The following is a 14,446-nucleotide window of genomic DNA, read 5'->3' as shown; positions in this document are numbered from 1 at the left end:
TCATTGGACAAAATTTGAAACGCCCACCGGAGTTTTTCTTCCGGGCTAAGGTCATGGCGTGTTGCTGAACAGCATGTGAGTTTGGATAGCCACAAACCGGAGATTTAATGTAAGAAACCTTTCATGATTCTGATTGTATATTTAAATGTACGTTTACAGCAATACATCATATATTTAAATCTTCAGTCCAGTGGAGGTTTTTTGCTAGTGTTTGTTCGTTTTATACCCGGTATTATTTAGCTCGTAATGTCGTGCATTTGGAGTGATTAGATCGACGAATACAGATGGACTTTTATCACTAAATAAAATAATCTGGCTCTCGCAGTCTCAGTGATTTGAAACTTGTGCACATGTGAACTAATAACAATTAGATGTCTTTTATAATGGCGACATTATTTTTCTTAGACGTCTTAAAGAACTTCATAGATGGCATCGGCGGTGGAGGACTTCCCTCGAGGAGGGACAGCAAAGAAGTCTACTGGGAGTAAAACAGTGGTTCATCGAACAGAAGCGGACAATCTGTTTCAGGTAGATTTTAACTTCCATCTGTTTTTGTCTGTCTTACTGAGTGTAAAAAGAATTGATCTGGGTTCAGAGTGCAGACAAAAGTGATCAAAATTAATAACCACAGGTATGTTTTTCACAAGAAATCCTTTTTAGTTATTCAGTTTCAACTCGGAGTTCCTTTTTTGTAATGTGACAATAGCATGTACAAATGAAAATTTAATTGGAATTTATCTTTTGTTGACCCGAATGTGTTGCTGCCTACATCTTGTGGAGAGGCATTGCCAGATGTACAGTGAAGCCGTCCATATCACTAACCCAGCCCTTCTGCTACTCTGCATCTGGAATCACTTCTGCACAGAAGTACTTCTCAACTCAAAGTTGGCTCTGTTTTGGCTCAGAAACTCTGTGGCTTCCACTGCAAATCAAATTATAAATGAAACAGACATCAGTGAGGCAGAATTGATTGTTACTGCCCCTGATGCATCTAGCACAGGACAGACCTGGCAAAGAGATCTGCTCTTTGCCACACCCGAGCTCCTTAGCTATGAGGTTAGGCCAATATTGTTTAAAAAAAAAAAAATCCCTTGATGTCACCTGGTCTTAAATAGGCTATTGTATACTACAACACTAGAGTGTATTATTAAAACATATTTCACATTTGGCAATAATTTGCTTTTCTCTTGCAGTCTAATGAGCAAGCTGAAACCAAGAAAAGAAAGGCAGGAGCCAAAGATGACAGCAAAAAGCTCAAGAAGCAAAAGGCAGAGGAAAAGAAAGTTGGCCTGACACTTAACGCTCCAGTCAAATGTGTGGAAATTCTGCATGTTAAGGTAATCAATCTCCCAATAACCTCTACAGTACATATACAGTATTTGAATGGGTTTTTTACGTTTCATTTCTTCTGTGTTTTCTGCATCTAAAAAAAATAACACTCTTAAGCAATTTTTTAAGCTCTTGCAGGATGCTCGTCTCAGTAACGGCTTGTGTGTGTTTTTTCCCAGGATGTGAAGGAGGGCATGCTGATGCTAGGCTGTGTGAAAGAGGTGACAGACTTTGAGGTGACCGTCAGCCTGCCTAGTGGCCTGCAAGGCTTTCTCAGCATCAAGAACATCTGCGATTCATACACCAAGCTGCTGAGTGAGCAGCTGGACTCAGCTGACACAGAGGTTGGCCTATATAGTAATGAACAGAATGTTGTAGGAGATTTGAATTGTCTTGGTGTTGAGGACATTTCTGCTTGTGAGTGTGCAACAGTGTAATTCAGTCCACAATATTCATAAAATCTTTTAAAAAATCAAGACAACATTTCTATATTTGTATATTCTATAACACCGTCTTCGCTCACATACTCAAAATGTGTTAGCTGACCCTCATACATAGTAACTCTGTATTAACTGTGTTTTAATTGTTGTGCAGCGTTTTGTGACTTTTAGGTCTGTAAAAGTGCCATATTAATTACTTTATACTTTGTAGGAAATCTGCTCTTTGCCACACCTTTTCTACCCCGGCATGGTGCTCAGGTGTGTGGTTGCCAAGTTGGATGTAACGAAGAGAGGCTCGCTTAGCATCCAGCTGTCAATCAATCCAAAACTGGTCAACAAAAGTCTGACCCCGAGTGGACTGAAAACTGGCATGGTGAGCTGTTAGTGAGAGTAACTGTTTAAAAACATCCATCAAACCTGCATTTACAGAAATTGTTGTATCTTTTGTGTAGGTCTTGAGTGCGTGTGTGGAGAGCGTGGAGGATTACGGCTACATCATTGACATTGGTGTCAGTGGAACCAAGGCCTTTCTGTCTAAGGAATCCCTGAAATTCAAACACAACAATGCTCAAGGTATGGAAAATAACTTGTTGCTCATTTTGGGAAACAGTTGTTTTGTTTTTCATGCATGATTTGGTTGTGTTTCATTAGGACATTGCAGATGTTTTCAGTTTTTATAAAACAAATGTAATCAGTTGTTTTTTTTTAAAAGGATCTCTCAAGCATTTGTGGTTTCTCCACATGTACAGAGCTGAAAGTGGGTCAGTATTTGACTTCCCAAGTAGAAGAGGTGAAGAATGATGGTCGCGTGGTCCAGCTTTCTGCTAACCTGACTACGATTGCTAAGACTTGTGCTGAACCCAAGCAGGGCTGGAACCTCACAACACTTCTTCCTGGCCTTCTGGTCAAAGCTGCCATCAAGGAGGTAAAGACAGTGTTTTTATGTTATCCGCTATATGTGTTCTGCTACTAAAACAACATGAAACAATCACCAGTGAAATATAACCTCTGAACTGCATGTAAAAGCCAGTATGTTGGTATTGCAGGTGACCAAACACGGCCTGATCCTGGACTTCCTGTCCTCGTTTAATGGCCAGGTGGATTTTCTCCACATGGAGCCAGAACAGGCTTCCAGCTACACTAAGGGACTTCAGGTAAAGTAGACCTGGCATGTTTAACACAGCGCTTATGATAAATGGGTGTTTAGAAATTTTGATGCCATGTGATAATTTGAGAGTACAAACCTCCTTTTGCATCCATCCATTCAGGTGAATGCGCGCGTGCTGTACATCGAGCCACAGACTCGTCTGGTGGGAATGAGCCTGCGCAGCCACCTTATTCATCTTGAGACTGGGATTGAGCCCGTTCCTGCAGGTAGGGAACGGATTGGAGAGGTGGTGAAGGAGTGCAAGATGACCGCTATGCACCACCTGTCTGGAGGAGTGTTGGAACTTCCGGACAAAACGTTGGCCTTTGTACATGTAAGTCAGCGTGATGCTTTGGACAAACTTTAACTTTTATAAATCTTGTATTTATATATTTTTTCTTCATAAGATGAGATTGAGATCATTTTGTTGTCTGCGTTGACAGCGGAACCACCTGAAGGAGTCTAATGAGCAAACTAATGAAAACAGAGTGTTTGCCCAGCCTGAGCACATCTGCAGGATCCTGGACTTCAGCCCCATGGAGCAAATTCATTTTGCTACTTTACGCAGGTATGTTACACTTCATTTGAGTGTCCACAGTAAATGTAGGCTTCACTGTTCTGATCTTTGCATGCCTCTCTTCTTTTGATTTTAGGAGTGTGATTGGGAAGCCTTTTTACAGATACCATGATGTTCAGGCCGGTCAGGTTGTGGAGGTAGGAACAGAGAATCATCTTTTGTTGGAAACTTGGCTTATATGTAACTTTTGATTATGAAAGTTTGAGTCAATGAAGTCTTTCAATGCATTAAGAGGATAACATCGACTTTATTAGGCAAAAAGCAAACTCATGGTCTGTTACTTATTGGGACAAATTTTAGTTTGTTTTTGGAGAAAACTTAAATTAACACTCACTCAAATGAACTCATTAAGTAACGTATTAAGTCTTACACAATAAGTTTGTTTCTATACAGAAGCAAATGGTACAAATATCACTTGTTTCTATTTCTTGACCACACCTGCGGTGTTGCTGTGAGGTTACTTTGGAACTTGTCTTTGCAAGAAAGCAACTAAGTGTATTTCCCAAAATATCCCTTTTAAAAAAATCCGTCTACTCAGTTTAATTTTTTATTGCGTCAAACCAGAAATGGAAATTCTCCTTGGCAGATATGTTAAAAATATCTTTGACTTAGGAACTCCAGTTTAATAATTTAAAATAGTGATGCTGAATGGAGAGATGACGCACATTAGTTAGAATTGCTGTAAATGAGCCTGAAACGGAAGGTTTAAACTGTGCACAGTTAAATCCTCACCTCTCTTTATTGTTCCCTGTTGTCTGTGTTACATTCTTTTCTCTCAATGTTTCTCTTTCTCCAAGGGGACAGTGTCAGTCCTGCTGAGTCATGGGATGGTGGTGCATCTGTCTGACCACATTAAAGGTTTGGTGCCTCGAACCCATCTGTCTGACATTGTCCTGCAGAATCCGGAGAAAAAGTACATGGAGGGCATGAAGGTCAAATGTCGGGTAAGTGCACTTCTGCCCTAACAAACAACTATAAAACTTCTGATGTGAAGTTTCAGCTGTGAGCGCTGATTTGCTGTTTATTGTTCCACTGAATATTTGTGTCTGCACACTTTGTCTTCAGGTGCTGTCAGTAGATGCAGAGAATAAGAAGCTGTACCTGACCAGAAAAAAGACTCTGGTTGAAAGTTCCTTGCCGTTGTTCCTGAGCTATAATGACACTCGTCCTGGTCGTGTGTCCCACGGCTATATCGTGAGCGTAAAAGACTTTGGCTGCATTGTCCGTTTTTACAATGGGGTTAAGGGTCTGGTGCCGCTCAGTGAGCTGAGCTCTGAGCCCATCGTTCGTCCCGAGGACATCTTCTACGTTGGGCAGGTAAGGTGATCGAATGTCATGTACACTGAGATTCCTGTATGGTCTTGATTTGTGTTGTTTCTGTGATGTATCTCACAAGTTTGCTGGTCTCGATTGATAATCCAGGTGGTAAAGGCTAAAGTTCTTCAGTGTGATCCTGAAAAGGGAAAGATGGTGCTTTCATTTAAGGCAGTGGTCAAAAAAGAAAATGAGGAGACTGAAAAACCTGAGTTTGACTGTGAAGTGGGGAAGGTAAGAAGTCGTCTCTGTGGCGTGTTCAATTGAAAATATAATCTTTTGTCTTATTTTTATTAATTTGTCTTATTTATTGTAGAGGCTGGATGCAAAGGTGCTGAAAAAGTCACTCAACGGTTTGGAAGTGGCCATCCTCCCGGATGAGATCCATGCTGTACTGCCTATGAGCCACCTGTCTGATCACATGTCCAACTGCCCTCTGCTGTGGGAGAGCCTGCAGGAAGGAGATATCATCTCAAAACTCATCTGTCCAAGCAAGAACAAGCAGAATATTGTATCCTTTTTTTCAGTAGCCTGCAGATATTTTGCAGATCTGACCACCCGATGACCTTTACTCAGCTTTGATTGATTCACTATGTCCTCTTGGGAAATTCATACATCATCTATTTTGAAAAATGTGTGTTTCCTTAGCTGCTTCTCATTTAAAGACTCTCACCAAGAAACCAACAGTGAGATGGTCACTGGAGGAAGGAGTGGTTGCCAAAGATTTCTCTGAGATCACTGTTGGACTTCAGCTGGTTGGCTGGATCAAAAATATCATGCCCTATGGTGTCTTTGTGGAGTTTCCATACGGCCTTTGTGGACTTGCACCCAAATCAGTAAGTAAAGAACTTTTAATTTGTAAACTGAAAGGCTCATACTTGTATAACAGTTATATATTTTCCTGGTTAAATTTTCAAATGTTTCTGCTTTTCCAGGCCATGACTGACAAGTTCATCCGAGATACGACGAACACCTTCCAGGTTGGCCAGACGGTCATTGCTAAAGTGACAAACCTCGATGAGGAGAAGCGGCGATTCCTGGTCACACTGAAGATTTCAGAGGTCATATCACCACAGGGGGATGCCCAGACAAGACTCATTAATGGTCTTCAGGAGAGAAGAGCAGTCACTGAAATGTTGGTTATGAAAGGTATGTGTGAAGTCAATTAGATATAAATAGTTGCCTTTTGCTAAGTGTGTCAATAAACGCTGGGAGCTAAAGACCCACGAAAGGCCAAATAAGATTTGAGTTGCAGAATTCCAGACATTTAGTGAGACTTAAGTTCCTGTTTTTGTTTTTTCTAGATAACAGTGAACTTCAGCAGCAGCTGGCTGCTCTGTCTGTTGGACAGAAACTGAAGCTGACTGTGGATACTGTGAATGACACCGGTGCCACGTTTAAGTCTGATGCCTTGATTGGTGCTACCATTCTGGCCAATAAGCACCACATGATGGGTATGTACTGAACAGGAAAAAACTAAATATTTCTCATATTATTATTATTATTATTATTTTTTGCTTTGCTTTGGTCAGTGAAGCTTTAATTTTGAAGAAAATATTAAATTGGTTGGAACTTGTGGATCAAAAGCACAAGGTCAAATAGACGGGTGAGCTATTTAGTGTGTATGTTGTTTTCACAATATTCAAAACAATATTATATTATATCTAATAACAGATGAAGTATGAAGTTTACCGATTCATAACATCAGGAGGTTACAGAGAAGGTATTTTGTATGAAAGATGAGCTCATATGTAACCAAAAACTGTATTTTTTGCAGGTGTTAAACTGACCAACGGACAGAAAGTCGGTGCAGTTGTCCTTCATGTTGACATGCTTTCTGCTTGTGTCCATGTCTCTATCCTTTCCAAGGTGATGGGGAAGAAGAAATCTGTGAGTGTTTATATATATATATATTTTTAATTTTTTTTTAAATTAGATCTATAAAAATATAAATCCACCATTTGATTGTAATGTTTTTAATTTTTTTATAGCTGGCTGAAGGGTTGAAATACACAGCAATGGTGCAGCACATAGACAAAGACTTTGCCGTCATCTCATTGGGTGACACGGCACAGCTGACTGTGATCCAGACTTGCAGCCACCTGAATGAGATATTCCTGTCTGAGTCAGAGAAGCTGAAGGCGGGCATGACTTTGTCAGCTGAAGTTATTGAACCCAGCTGTCAAGAGCTGCAAGGGCTCCCTTTGGTGTCGTGGGAGCGCAGTATGCCAGAGCGAAAGCGCACAGCTTCAGAAAACCAGACTGGCCGCAAGGGCCACTGCTTTGGTGAAATCCTGCAGGGCACGGTGCGGACAGTAAAACCTACCTGCATCCAGGTTACCTTAGAGGATGGAAGCTCAGGTAGCGTGCATGTGTCTGAAGTGGTGGAGCCTGCAGAAGTGCGCCTGGGATCTTTCCCCACGTCATCAGTGAAAGTGGGCAGCGTGGTCACCGCCAGGGTTATCGGAGGACGAGAGGCTTCCAGTCACAGGTAATGATGGCTGTTGTGCCTCATTTTACCTGTTGGAGTAGACATATGATATGTATTCACTTTCTTTGTGTTATGTAGTAATGTAGATGTAATCGCAACCGTTTCTGTTTCAGATTCTTGCCATTCTCCCATCCAAAGTTCACATACACCATTTCCGAGCTTACGCTGATACCCAGGTAAATGTACAACACAAATAAACTTGCATTCTGGTTTTTATATTGCGTCACCTGAGCCTGATCATTATTTAATCCTAAAATATCCAAACAACCATCATTCACACATTAACATCTCCAGCCTTTTCTGTTACTAAAATATTGCACATGTGTTTAAAATGAGTAAAATTTGTTGCACTATAATTTTCATTGGGAATTTCACCCTCCCCAAACTCTTGCATATTTTGTGCTTTTTCTGTTTTTCATCTTTTTGGTCTTTTTTCCCTCTCTGTAGCAAACTGAATGAGAGTGTCGATTTCAAACCAGTTACAGCAAAAGAAAAACTGAGCAGCTATACAGCTGGGGAGGAAATTACATGCTTTGTATCAAAGGTAAGCTTTGAAGATCGAGATGGCTGGCTTTATATTATTTTACAAGTTTTGCCCCAAACTTGAAGTGATTGTACATTTAAAAAATCCAAAAACAATTTCAAAGGAAAAAGAAAGCCAAAAAGCAAGCTTGGAATTTATGTCCTCTTTCTTTTTTCTTCAATGTCTTCATGTTTCTCTCGCCAGTTTAACTCAGACAGAAAGTCTTTGGAAGTCACAACTGATCCCAGTGTTTCTGGAACGGTTGAACTGCTGGCAATGACCACTGATTCTAAAGTAAGTTTGTGTCTTTGCAAATGTATAGGAAGAGCAAATGTTATTTGTAAAAGGTCAATCATCTTACACTTTGTGCTTATTTGAGGATATCGGCCACCCCGAGAAACTGTACAAGCTGGGCCAAGCAGTCCGTGCCAGAGTGGTAGAAGCGAGCTTCCCTCCTCATCGCTTTGTGCTGTCACTCACAGGTAAGAGCTACATGAGGACGATATAGCCTCAACATATAGATTAAGATGTTTCTAGGAAATGTGCAGTAATGACATTTATAATGATAAAGAAAAAATGTTATTTTATTTAAAAAAATATCTGCAAACCAAAATAAGGGCATTTTGCATCCTCCTGTTCCATTAAGCTGCTATCAGACTACTGAAGTTACAGTTTGAATCTATTGCCACAAGGTGGCAGCAGCAGCAACATTATAGTAGTAGTGACACAGCATAAGTTCAATATAAGCACTAAAGTAGCCTAGCTAGGTGTTTTAGTGAAAGTGTAACATAACAGGTTAACATTTTAGTTAGCAGTAACTGAAGTAACTTAACTTCATTGTTGATTTAGCTCCATTTTTAGCTACTAAAGTTTTTGTGTTATGTTATTGTTGTTGGATCTTCTAGTTTTGAAATCTGTATCACATAAAATCGGGTTAATTTAATTTCTGGATTCCTTTTTTTTTTCTCCAGGTGTCCATAAACTGGAGAAAGGCAGCATTACTTTGGGGATAGTAACAAATATTCAGCCACAAACTGGCCTGCTGGTCAAACTTCCCTTTGGGGGCATGGGGACTGTTGCTGTCACAGACCTTGCTGATGCCTACAGGCCAAACCCACTGGCTGTTTACAACAAGGATCAGTTTCTCAGGTCAGTGTGGATGATCTCTGTTATAGACCGTGTGCAGAAAAGAATAGTTTTAAGCTAATCTGCACTAGCTTCTGTTATCCAGTGCAAACTTTACTTTTGCATTTATTTCATTGTTTTTCTAAATTACCAGTAAGCAAATTAAGAGTTAAAACTTTTTGAGTGTAACAACGTTAAACTATATTTATTTAGTGGCTACTGAAACACTACAGCTCCCATCAGCTTGCATGATAAAACAATGCAAGTGTTGCAGCAGCAGTAGATTTAACTGTAACCTGTTTTCTTCTCTTATAAAAACCGATTTTTCATCATAGCTGTGATGTCTGCTGCAGTGTTCAGTTCTCTCTGTCCAGCTGTTACAGTAATGTGACACTCGTTGGCCCACATCTGTGGAGCAAAAATCTGAAAAGCTAAAGTTAGATCTAAAAAAAAATTATTTTTTTTTAGAACTTTTCTTTTGGAGCAGCACCTGGAAGTTCTGTTTTCCCTTCAGCTTTTTTTTTTAAATTCAATATGTCAACCCACACTTTACCTTGTGGATTTCTCTTTTTTATTAGCTGTAATATTGCTGTGCCAGCTTAAATAGAAAAGACCTTTTTCAGTGGTTTAGTCAATACAAGTACATTTGTTATTTGAAGTGGAGTCAAAATTCAGTCTGCAGAATTCAGTTATGTGTCACTGACATGAAAATATTAAAATATCATCACAACTTTAATCTCAAGACTTTCTGATTAAACATGTTTAGTGACTGTGAAGTAAATATTGATTATTTTTTATATTTATATTATATTTATATTTTTAAAATATTTTTTCAGGTGTTACCTTCTCGATAATGAAAATGACAAGTGGCAGTTGTCTCTGCGACCATCAAGGTATGAGAAGGCATCGTTGTAAAAGTTTGATTTGTGATGATTTTTGTTAATAAAGCAATAAAAATGTATCGTGTTATAATGTGTTCCTCCAGGCTGAACCCAGACAAGGCCAAGCCAGAAAAAGACCCAGAAGTGTTGTCTGTAAACAAACTGAAGGCAGGTCAGATCATCAGAGGCTATGTGAAGTCTGTTGGAGAGCAGGGAGTCTTCATCAGGTAACTAAGAGATCCATTCACAGCAAACTAATGATTGTTTTTAGAAACATTTCAACATTTATTCTAACATTTCTGCTCTTACTTGTTATATCTTCTTACTGTTCTATATAATTGTCTTTCAGGTTGTCAAGAAGCATCATTGGAAGAGCTGAGCTCCAGCAAACCACCAAATACTTTGTTAAAAATCACAAAATCGTCTCTGAGCACCTGCCTCCCAACGCCCTGCTCACCACCAAAATTCTCAGGTAAAGTCAGCTCAGAGTTCAGAAATCACTCTTCAGAATTTATGCTTTGTTACCAATTTTCTACACCGATCCAGCTTAGAATTATATCTTAACTGCCATTAATGTAGCATTTAAAAATAAAAGGGAAAAAGTTCATTATCATACCAAGTTTCAGAAGTTCTCTGGGACGGCTTTAGGTAGGGACTATTTTCAGACTCCAAACTGCCATCCTACCATTTTAGTTTTTGCTATTCTTGTCTTCAGTATTGACAAGGAGGAGGAGTTTATCAACCTCTCGCTTCTCCCTGAGGACACCGGGAAGCCAGACGTCCTTCCAGAATCGCTCGGTCTGCCGCTGCGTCTCGTCAGAGAGGAGAAGAAGAAACAAGATAAGAAGAGCAAGAAACGCCCAGCATCTGAGAGCGAAGAGGTGAAAAGACACATTCAGTTTCTTTTTTACTTTCACATGTAAATTTATTTCATTTCCTTGTGTTTTTTATTACATTGTTAACTCTTTCATTTTATGCTCTGATATTTTTGAATCATCACTTTGCATTTTTGACAAAAACAAGGCCATTGTTTTTTCATCTTCCATTTATCAGCTTTGGGTCTGACAATAATAAATCCTGCACTGATCTTTGCCTAGGTGACTTTATATATGTATTGAATTGTGGTTTACGTGGGTCTTAATGGTTCTTCATTGGCAGATCTCAAAGAAAAAGAAGAAGGAATCAAAGAAGGCAAGAACTGATGATAATGATAGTGGAGTAGAGGTGTACTTCAGAGAAGAGGAGGATAAGGAAGATGAAGGAAAACCTGCAAAAGTAAGCAACTGCTTATAAACCTTTACAGTCTTGTAAATCTCCATAGATTGGGTGATTTGAATACACTTAACCAGAATCTTATGAATACGTTCTCTCCCTCAGCAGGTTACATCCAGTGCATCGTGTCCATCTAGACTGCAGGTGACAGCAGGTTTCTCCTGGGATGTGGGTCTTAGCTCCCTGAAGCCTGCCTCTGCAGCGCAGGAGGAGGACTCGAGTGATGGAGAAGACCAAGAGGGAAGCACTAAGGTGAAAAAAGAAAAAGATGTACATTCTTAGTTAGTGGAGAAACAGAACTTTCAGCACATCAGTTTACCCCTTAAAAGACCTCATTCATAATTTATCCATTCTCAACCTTTCTCGGCTCTATCCCATCTCCTTTTCCTTCCTGTGTTTTACCTTAAATGTGCTCTTTCCGCCTCCCAGCCCCAGAAGAAGTCTCGTCATGAGCAAGAGCAGGAGAAAAAGGAAGCAGAGAAGGCTTTGATACAGAGAGAGGCTGAGCTGATGGATCCAAACCTGCGGCCCCAGGATGCAGCTGCCTTCGAGCGTCTGCTCCTAGCATCACCCAACAGCTCGCTGCTGTGGCTCCAGTTCATGGCTCACCATCTGCAGGCTACACAGATCGAGCAGGCCCGCACTGTCGCTGAAAGAGCCCTGAAAACGATCTCCTTCAGGTAATGGTAGACTTGTAGATGAATACACGCACTTAGCAACTTTATTAGTTACACGTGGCACACAGTACTGCTGGCTTAAGTCTGTATGATAGAGATTCAGCAAGGTGCTGGAAACATTGCGGTACTGACATCATAGTGTTACACAGGTGCTGCTTATTTATAAGAAGTTCTTTTATTGTGGTGCAGTTCTTTTATTCCACCTCATCCCAAAGGCTTTCTGTTGGATTTAGAAGCAGTTTGAGTTTTGAGTCAGTTCATGCTAATGCTTTCTCTGATAAAGGAGATATTTGACGACCTCCCCTGATGAGTTTTGACACCTTAGTATATAACAGTAAACATGTGGTTTGGCACGCTTTAGAACAGTTTAAGGTTTTTTCCCAAGGGGCATGTGTATAGGCAGAGACCATCTCACTAACATCTGATGCACACCCAGTCATTTTGTTCAATAAGCAGGCCTGAAATATGGCAGGAATTCCTCAGTTCAAAAAAGAGCTTCAAAAACTTTACTCCTAGCAAGGTTCAAGGAAGTCAAGGAGATGTGTGGAAGTAGGGAGGCAGAATCAGGAACAAGTGAAGGTTTTGTTAAAGCTTTAGCTATCTTTTTGACTTTAACCCCTGCTGCCACCACCTAAACAGAGAGGAACTAGTCACAAAAACAAGTTAAACAGAAGTTATCAAGCACACTCATATGCACGAGGATGAAGTGGCAACAAAGACATGCTGTCAGAACAATGGCTCTGTTGCACAGGGGCTTTCCTCTCTCTGGTCGCAAGTCCTCTCTTTACTCACTGCTTTGTGTTAGGCATTTAATAATGTGCTTTCTAAAATAGTCAAACCAGCCTTTCTCACATGAATGCCTTTCTGCATTCAGATCACCTTTTTTCTGCACTTTGATGTTCACTTTTAACTGCAGCAGCTTTTGAACTATATTTACACGCCCAAATGCTGCAAGTCTGTTCTAAAAATGGTTGACTAAATAATCGTAGTTTAGTCAACCAGTCAGCTACAGCAATGAGTAGTTGAATTTGTTTAACTGATAAAGCGATCTCTGCATCCAGTTGCAAGAAAGTTTGTGCACAATTTAACTAAAGATGGTTAGATGTGTAAAATTGTGCCTGTTGTGGTTCAGGGAGGAGCAGGAGAAGCTGAATGTGTGGGTGGCCCTGCTGAACCTGGAGAACATGTATGGCACAGAGGAGAGTCTCAAGAAGGTGTTTGAGCGGGCAGTGCAGTTCTGTGAGCCCATGCCTGTATACCAGAAGCTGTCTGAGATCTACGCCAAGTCCAACAAAATCAAGGTACTTTCTCAGAAAATACCAAAATATTTAGGTATGCATATTTAAATAAGCATCTGATATATGCACGATCTGTGTGTTGTTGACTCATTGTGGGGGTTTTTTGTACCCAGGAGGCAGAGGGCCTGTATAAGACGATGGTGAAGCGCTTCCGTCAGAATAAGGAAGTATGGTTTAGCTATGGGACCTTCCTGCTTCAGCAGGGTCAGAGTGATGCTGCCAGTAATCTCCTGCAGAGGGCGTTGAAGAGTCTCCCTCCAAAAGAAAGTAAGAGGGCCTGTTTAAACATCTTGTCATACTAAAGTGATCATAGCGTCTGTATGTACAATACCTCCTATGTACATTTAATGTATGCTGTCCACCAATAACTTAGCGCTCGTGGTTTTTGCAGTTATTCTTAAATATTAGGGTGGCTGTTTATACAGTTGCATCCCACCACCCAACACCACCACTAGCACTGAAACTGATGCAATATTTTTAACAATTCCCATTCTTTTCACCTGTCAAAGCTGTGTTTTTCTACAGGACGTAACCTTTTCTGTGTTCTCATCCTCTTCTCTCAGGTGTGGATGTGATCGCCAAGTTCGCTCAGCTGGAGTTCCGTTACGGTGATGTAGAGAGAGGTCGCAACATGTTTGACAAAGTCCTGAGCACATACCCAAAACGTACCGACCTGTGGTCTGTTTTCATCGACCTCATGGTCAAACATGGATCGCAGAAGGAAATCAGGTGAACAGAAACTTTCTTTTCATCGTCATGGTTACCATACGTTATTCCATATGCTATAGCGTCTGTGTTCCTAAACAGTTACACACTCATAAGAACTGACATGTGAGATGGATAAGTGTGTAATATTGTATTACAACTTCTGCCTCTTTCAGAGCGCTCTTTGATCGAGTGATCCACCTGAGTGTTTCTGTGAAGAAGATCAAGTTCTTCTTCAAGCGTTACCTGGAATATGAGAAGACACATGGCACCCCTCAGAGCATCCAAGCAGTAAAAGAAAAGGCCATTGAGTTTGTGGAGGCTAAAGGCACAGAGGGTACCAAGTAAAGTCCAGATATATGCAGGCAAACACCTTATAAATGCAGGTGGACACACGTGACTTGCTGTGTACTTGTATCCTCAGATGAGGAGGAGCATTTTCCTCAAAATGACCAATATTTTAGCTTGTAATTAAGTTTTTTGTAATAGTTGTGGACTCTTGAGTGTTGAACTTGTATGCTACAATACTGTGGGTCTATAAAACAACAGTTTTGTATGATAATGAGTAAATCATGTCATGATGATTGCTGACTGTTTGAACAGATTTATAAAAGCTTCAATAAAACCTTTGTCAGTTGACTCGTTGACCTTTCAATAAATCCAAGGC

The 14,446-nt window shown here is 40.4% G+C and overlaps 1 protein-coding gene across 2 annotated transcripts; it reads left to right on the top strand.

Moving 5' to 3' along the window:
- Positions 1–3: 3 nt before the first annotated feature.
- pdcd11 (programmed cell death 11) lies at positions 4–14,418 on the top strand. Of its 2 annotated transcripts, none has more exons than XM_080880332.1 (36): positions 4–109; positions 406–528; positions 1,194–1,337; positions 1,509–1,673; positions 1,981–2,142; positions 2,222–2,342; positions 2,519–2,694; positions 2,816–2,923; positions 3,038–3,250; positions 3,360–3,484; positions 3,570–3,630; positions 4,291–4,437; positions 4,559–4,810; positions 4,916–5,041; positions 5,124–5,318; positions 5,473–5,643; positions 5,743–5,956; positions 6,112–6,261; positions 6,585–6,697; positions 6,799–7,298; positions 7,412–7,474; positions 7,746–7,842; positions 8,026–8,115; positions 8,201–8,303; positions 8,793–8,970; positions 9,783–9,839; positions 9,932–10,054; positions 10,177–10,299; positions 10,543–10,708; positions 10,986–11,102; positions 11,208–11,351; positions 11,529–11,779; positions 12,909–13,077; positions 13,188–13,341; positions 13,638–13,803; positions 13,956–14,418. In XM_080880332.1, exons 2-36 carry the CDS (start codon positions 427–429, stop codon positions 14,125–14,127), a joined length of 5,418 nt encoding a protein of 1,805 aa, XP_080736458.1. In that variant the 5' UTR covers positions 4–109; positions 406–426; the 3' UTR covers positions 14,128–14,418. The 2 variants fall into 2 exon arrangements, with proteins under 2 accessions (XP_080736458.1, XP_080736457.1); XM_080880331.1 differs by having other exon boundaries at positions 11,205–11,351.
- Positions 14,419–14,446: the final 28 nt, after the last annotated feature.

This window comes from Rhamphochromis sp. 'chilingali' (genome assembly GCF_963969265.1).
Source record: "Rhamphochromis sp. 'chilingali' genome assembly, chromosome: 4".
Lineage (NCBI taxonomy): Eukaryota > Metazoa > Chordata > Actinopteri > Cichliformes > Cichlidae > Rhamphochromis > Rhamphochromis sp. 'chilingali'.
The sequence above is the reverse complement of the archived record's forward strand: the minus strand, read 5'-3'. Positions and strand labels throughout refer to the sequence as shown.

Coding starts and splice junctions, on each gene's coding strand:
- pdcd11 (XM_080880331.1), top strand. CDS start 427: ATGGCATCGGCGGTGGAGGACTTCCCTCGAGGAGGGACAGCAAAGAAG. Junction 529..1,193: donor AAGCGGACAATCTGTTTCAG/GTAGATTTTAAC, acceptor TTTCTCTTGCAG/TCTAATGAGCAAGCTGAAAC. Junction 13,804..13,955: donor GGATCGCAGAAGGAAATCAG/GTGAACAGAAAC, acceptor TGCCTCTTTCAG/AGCGCTCTTTGATCGAGTGA.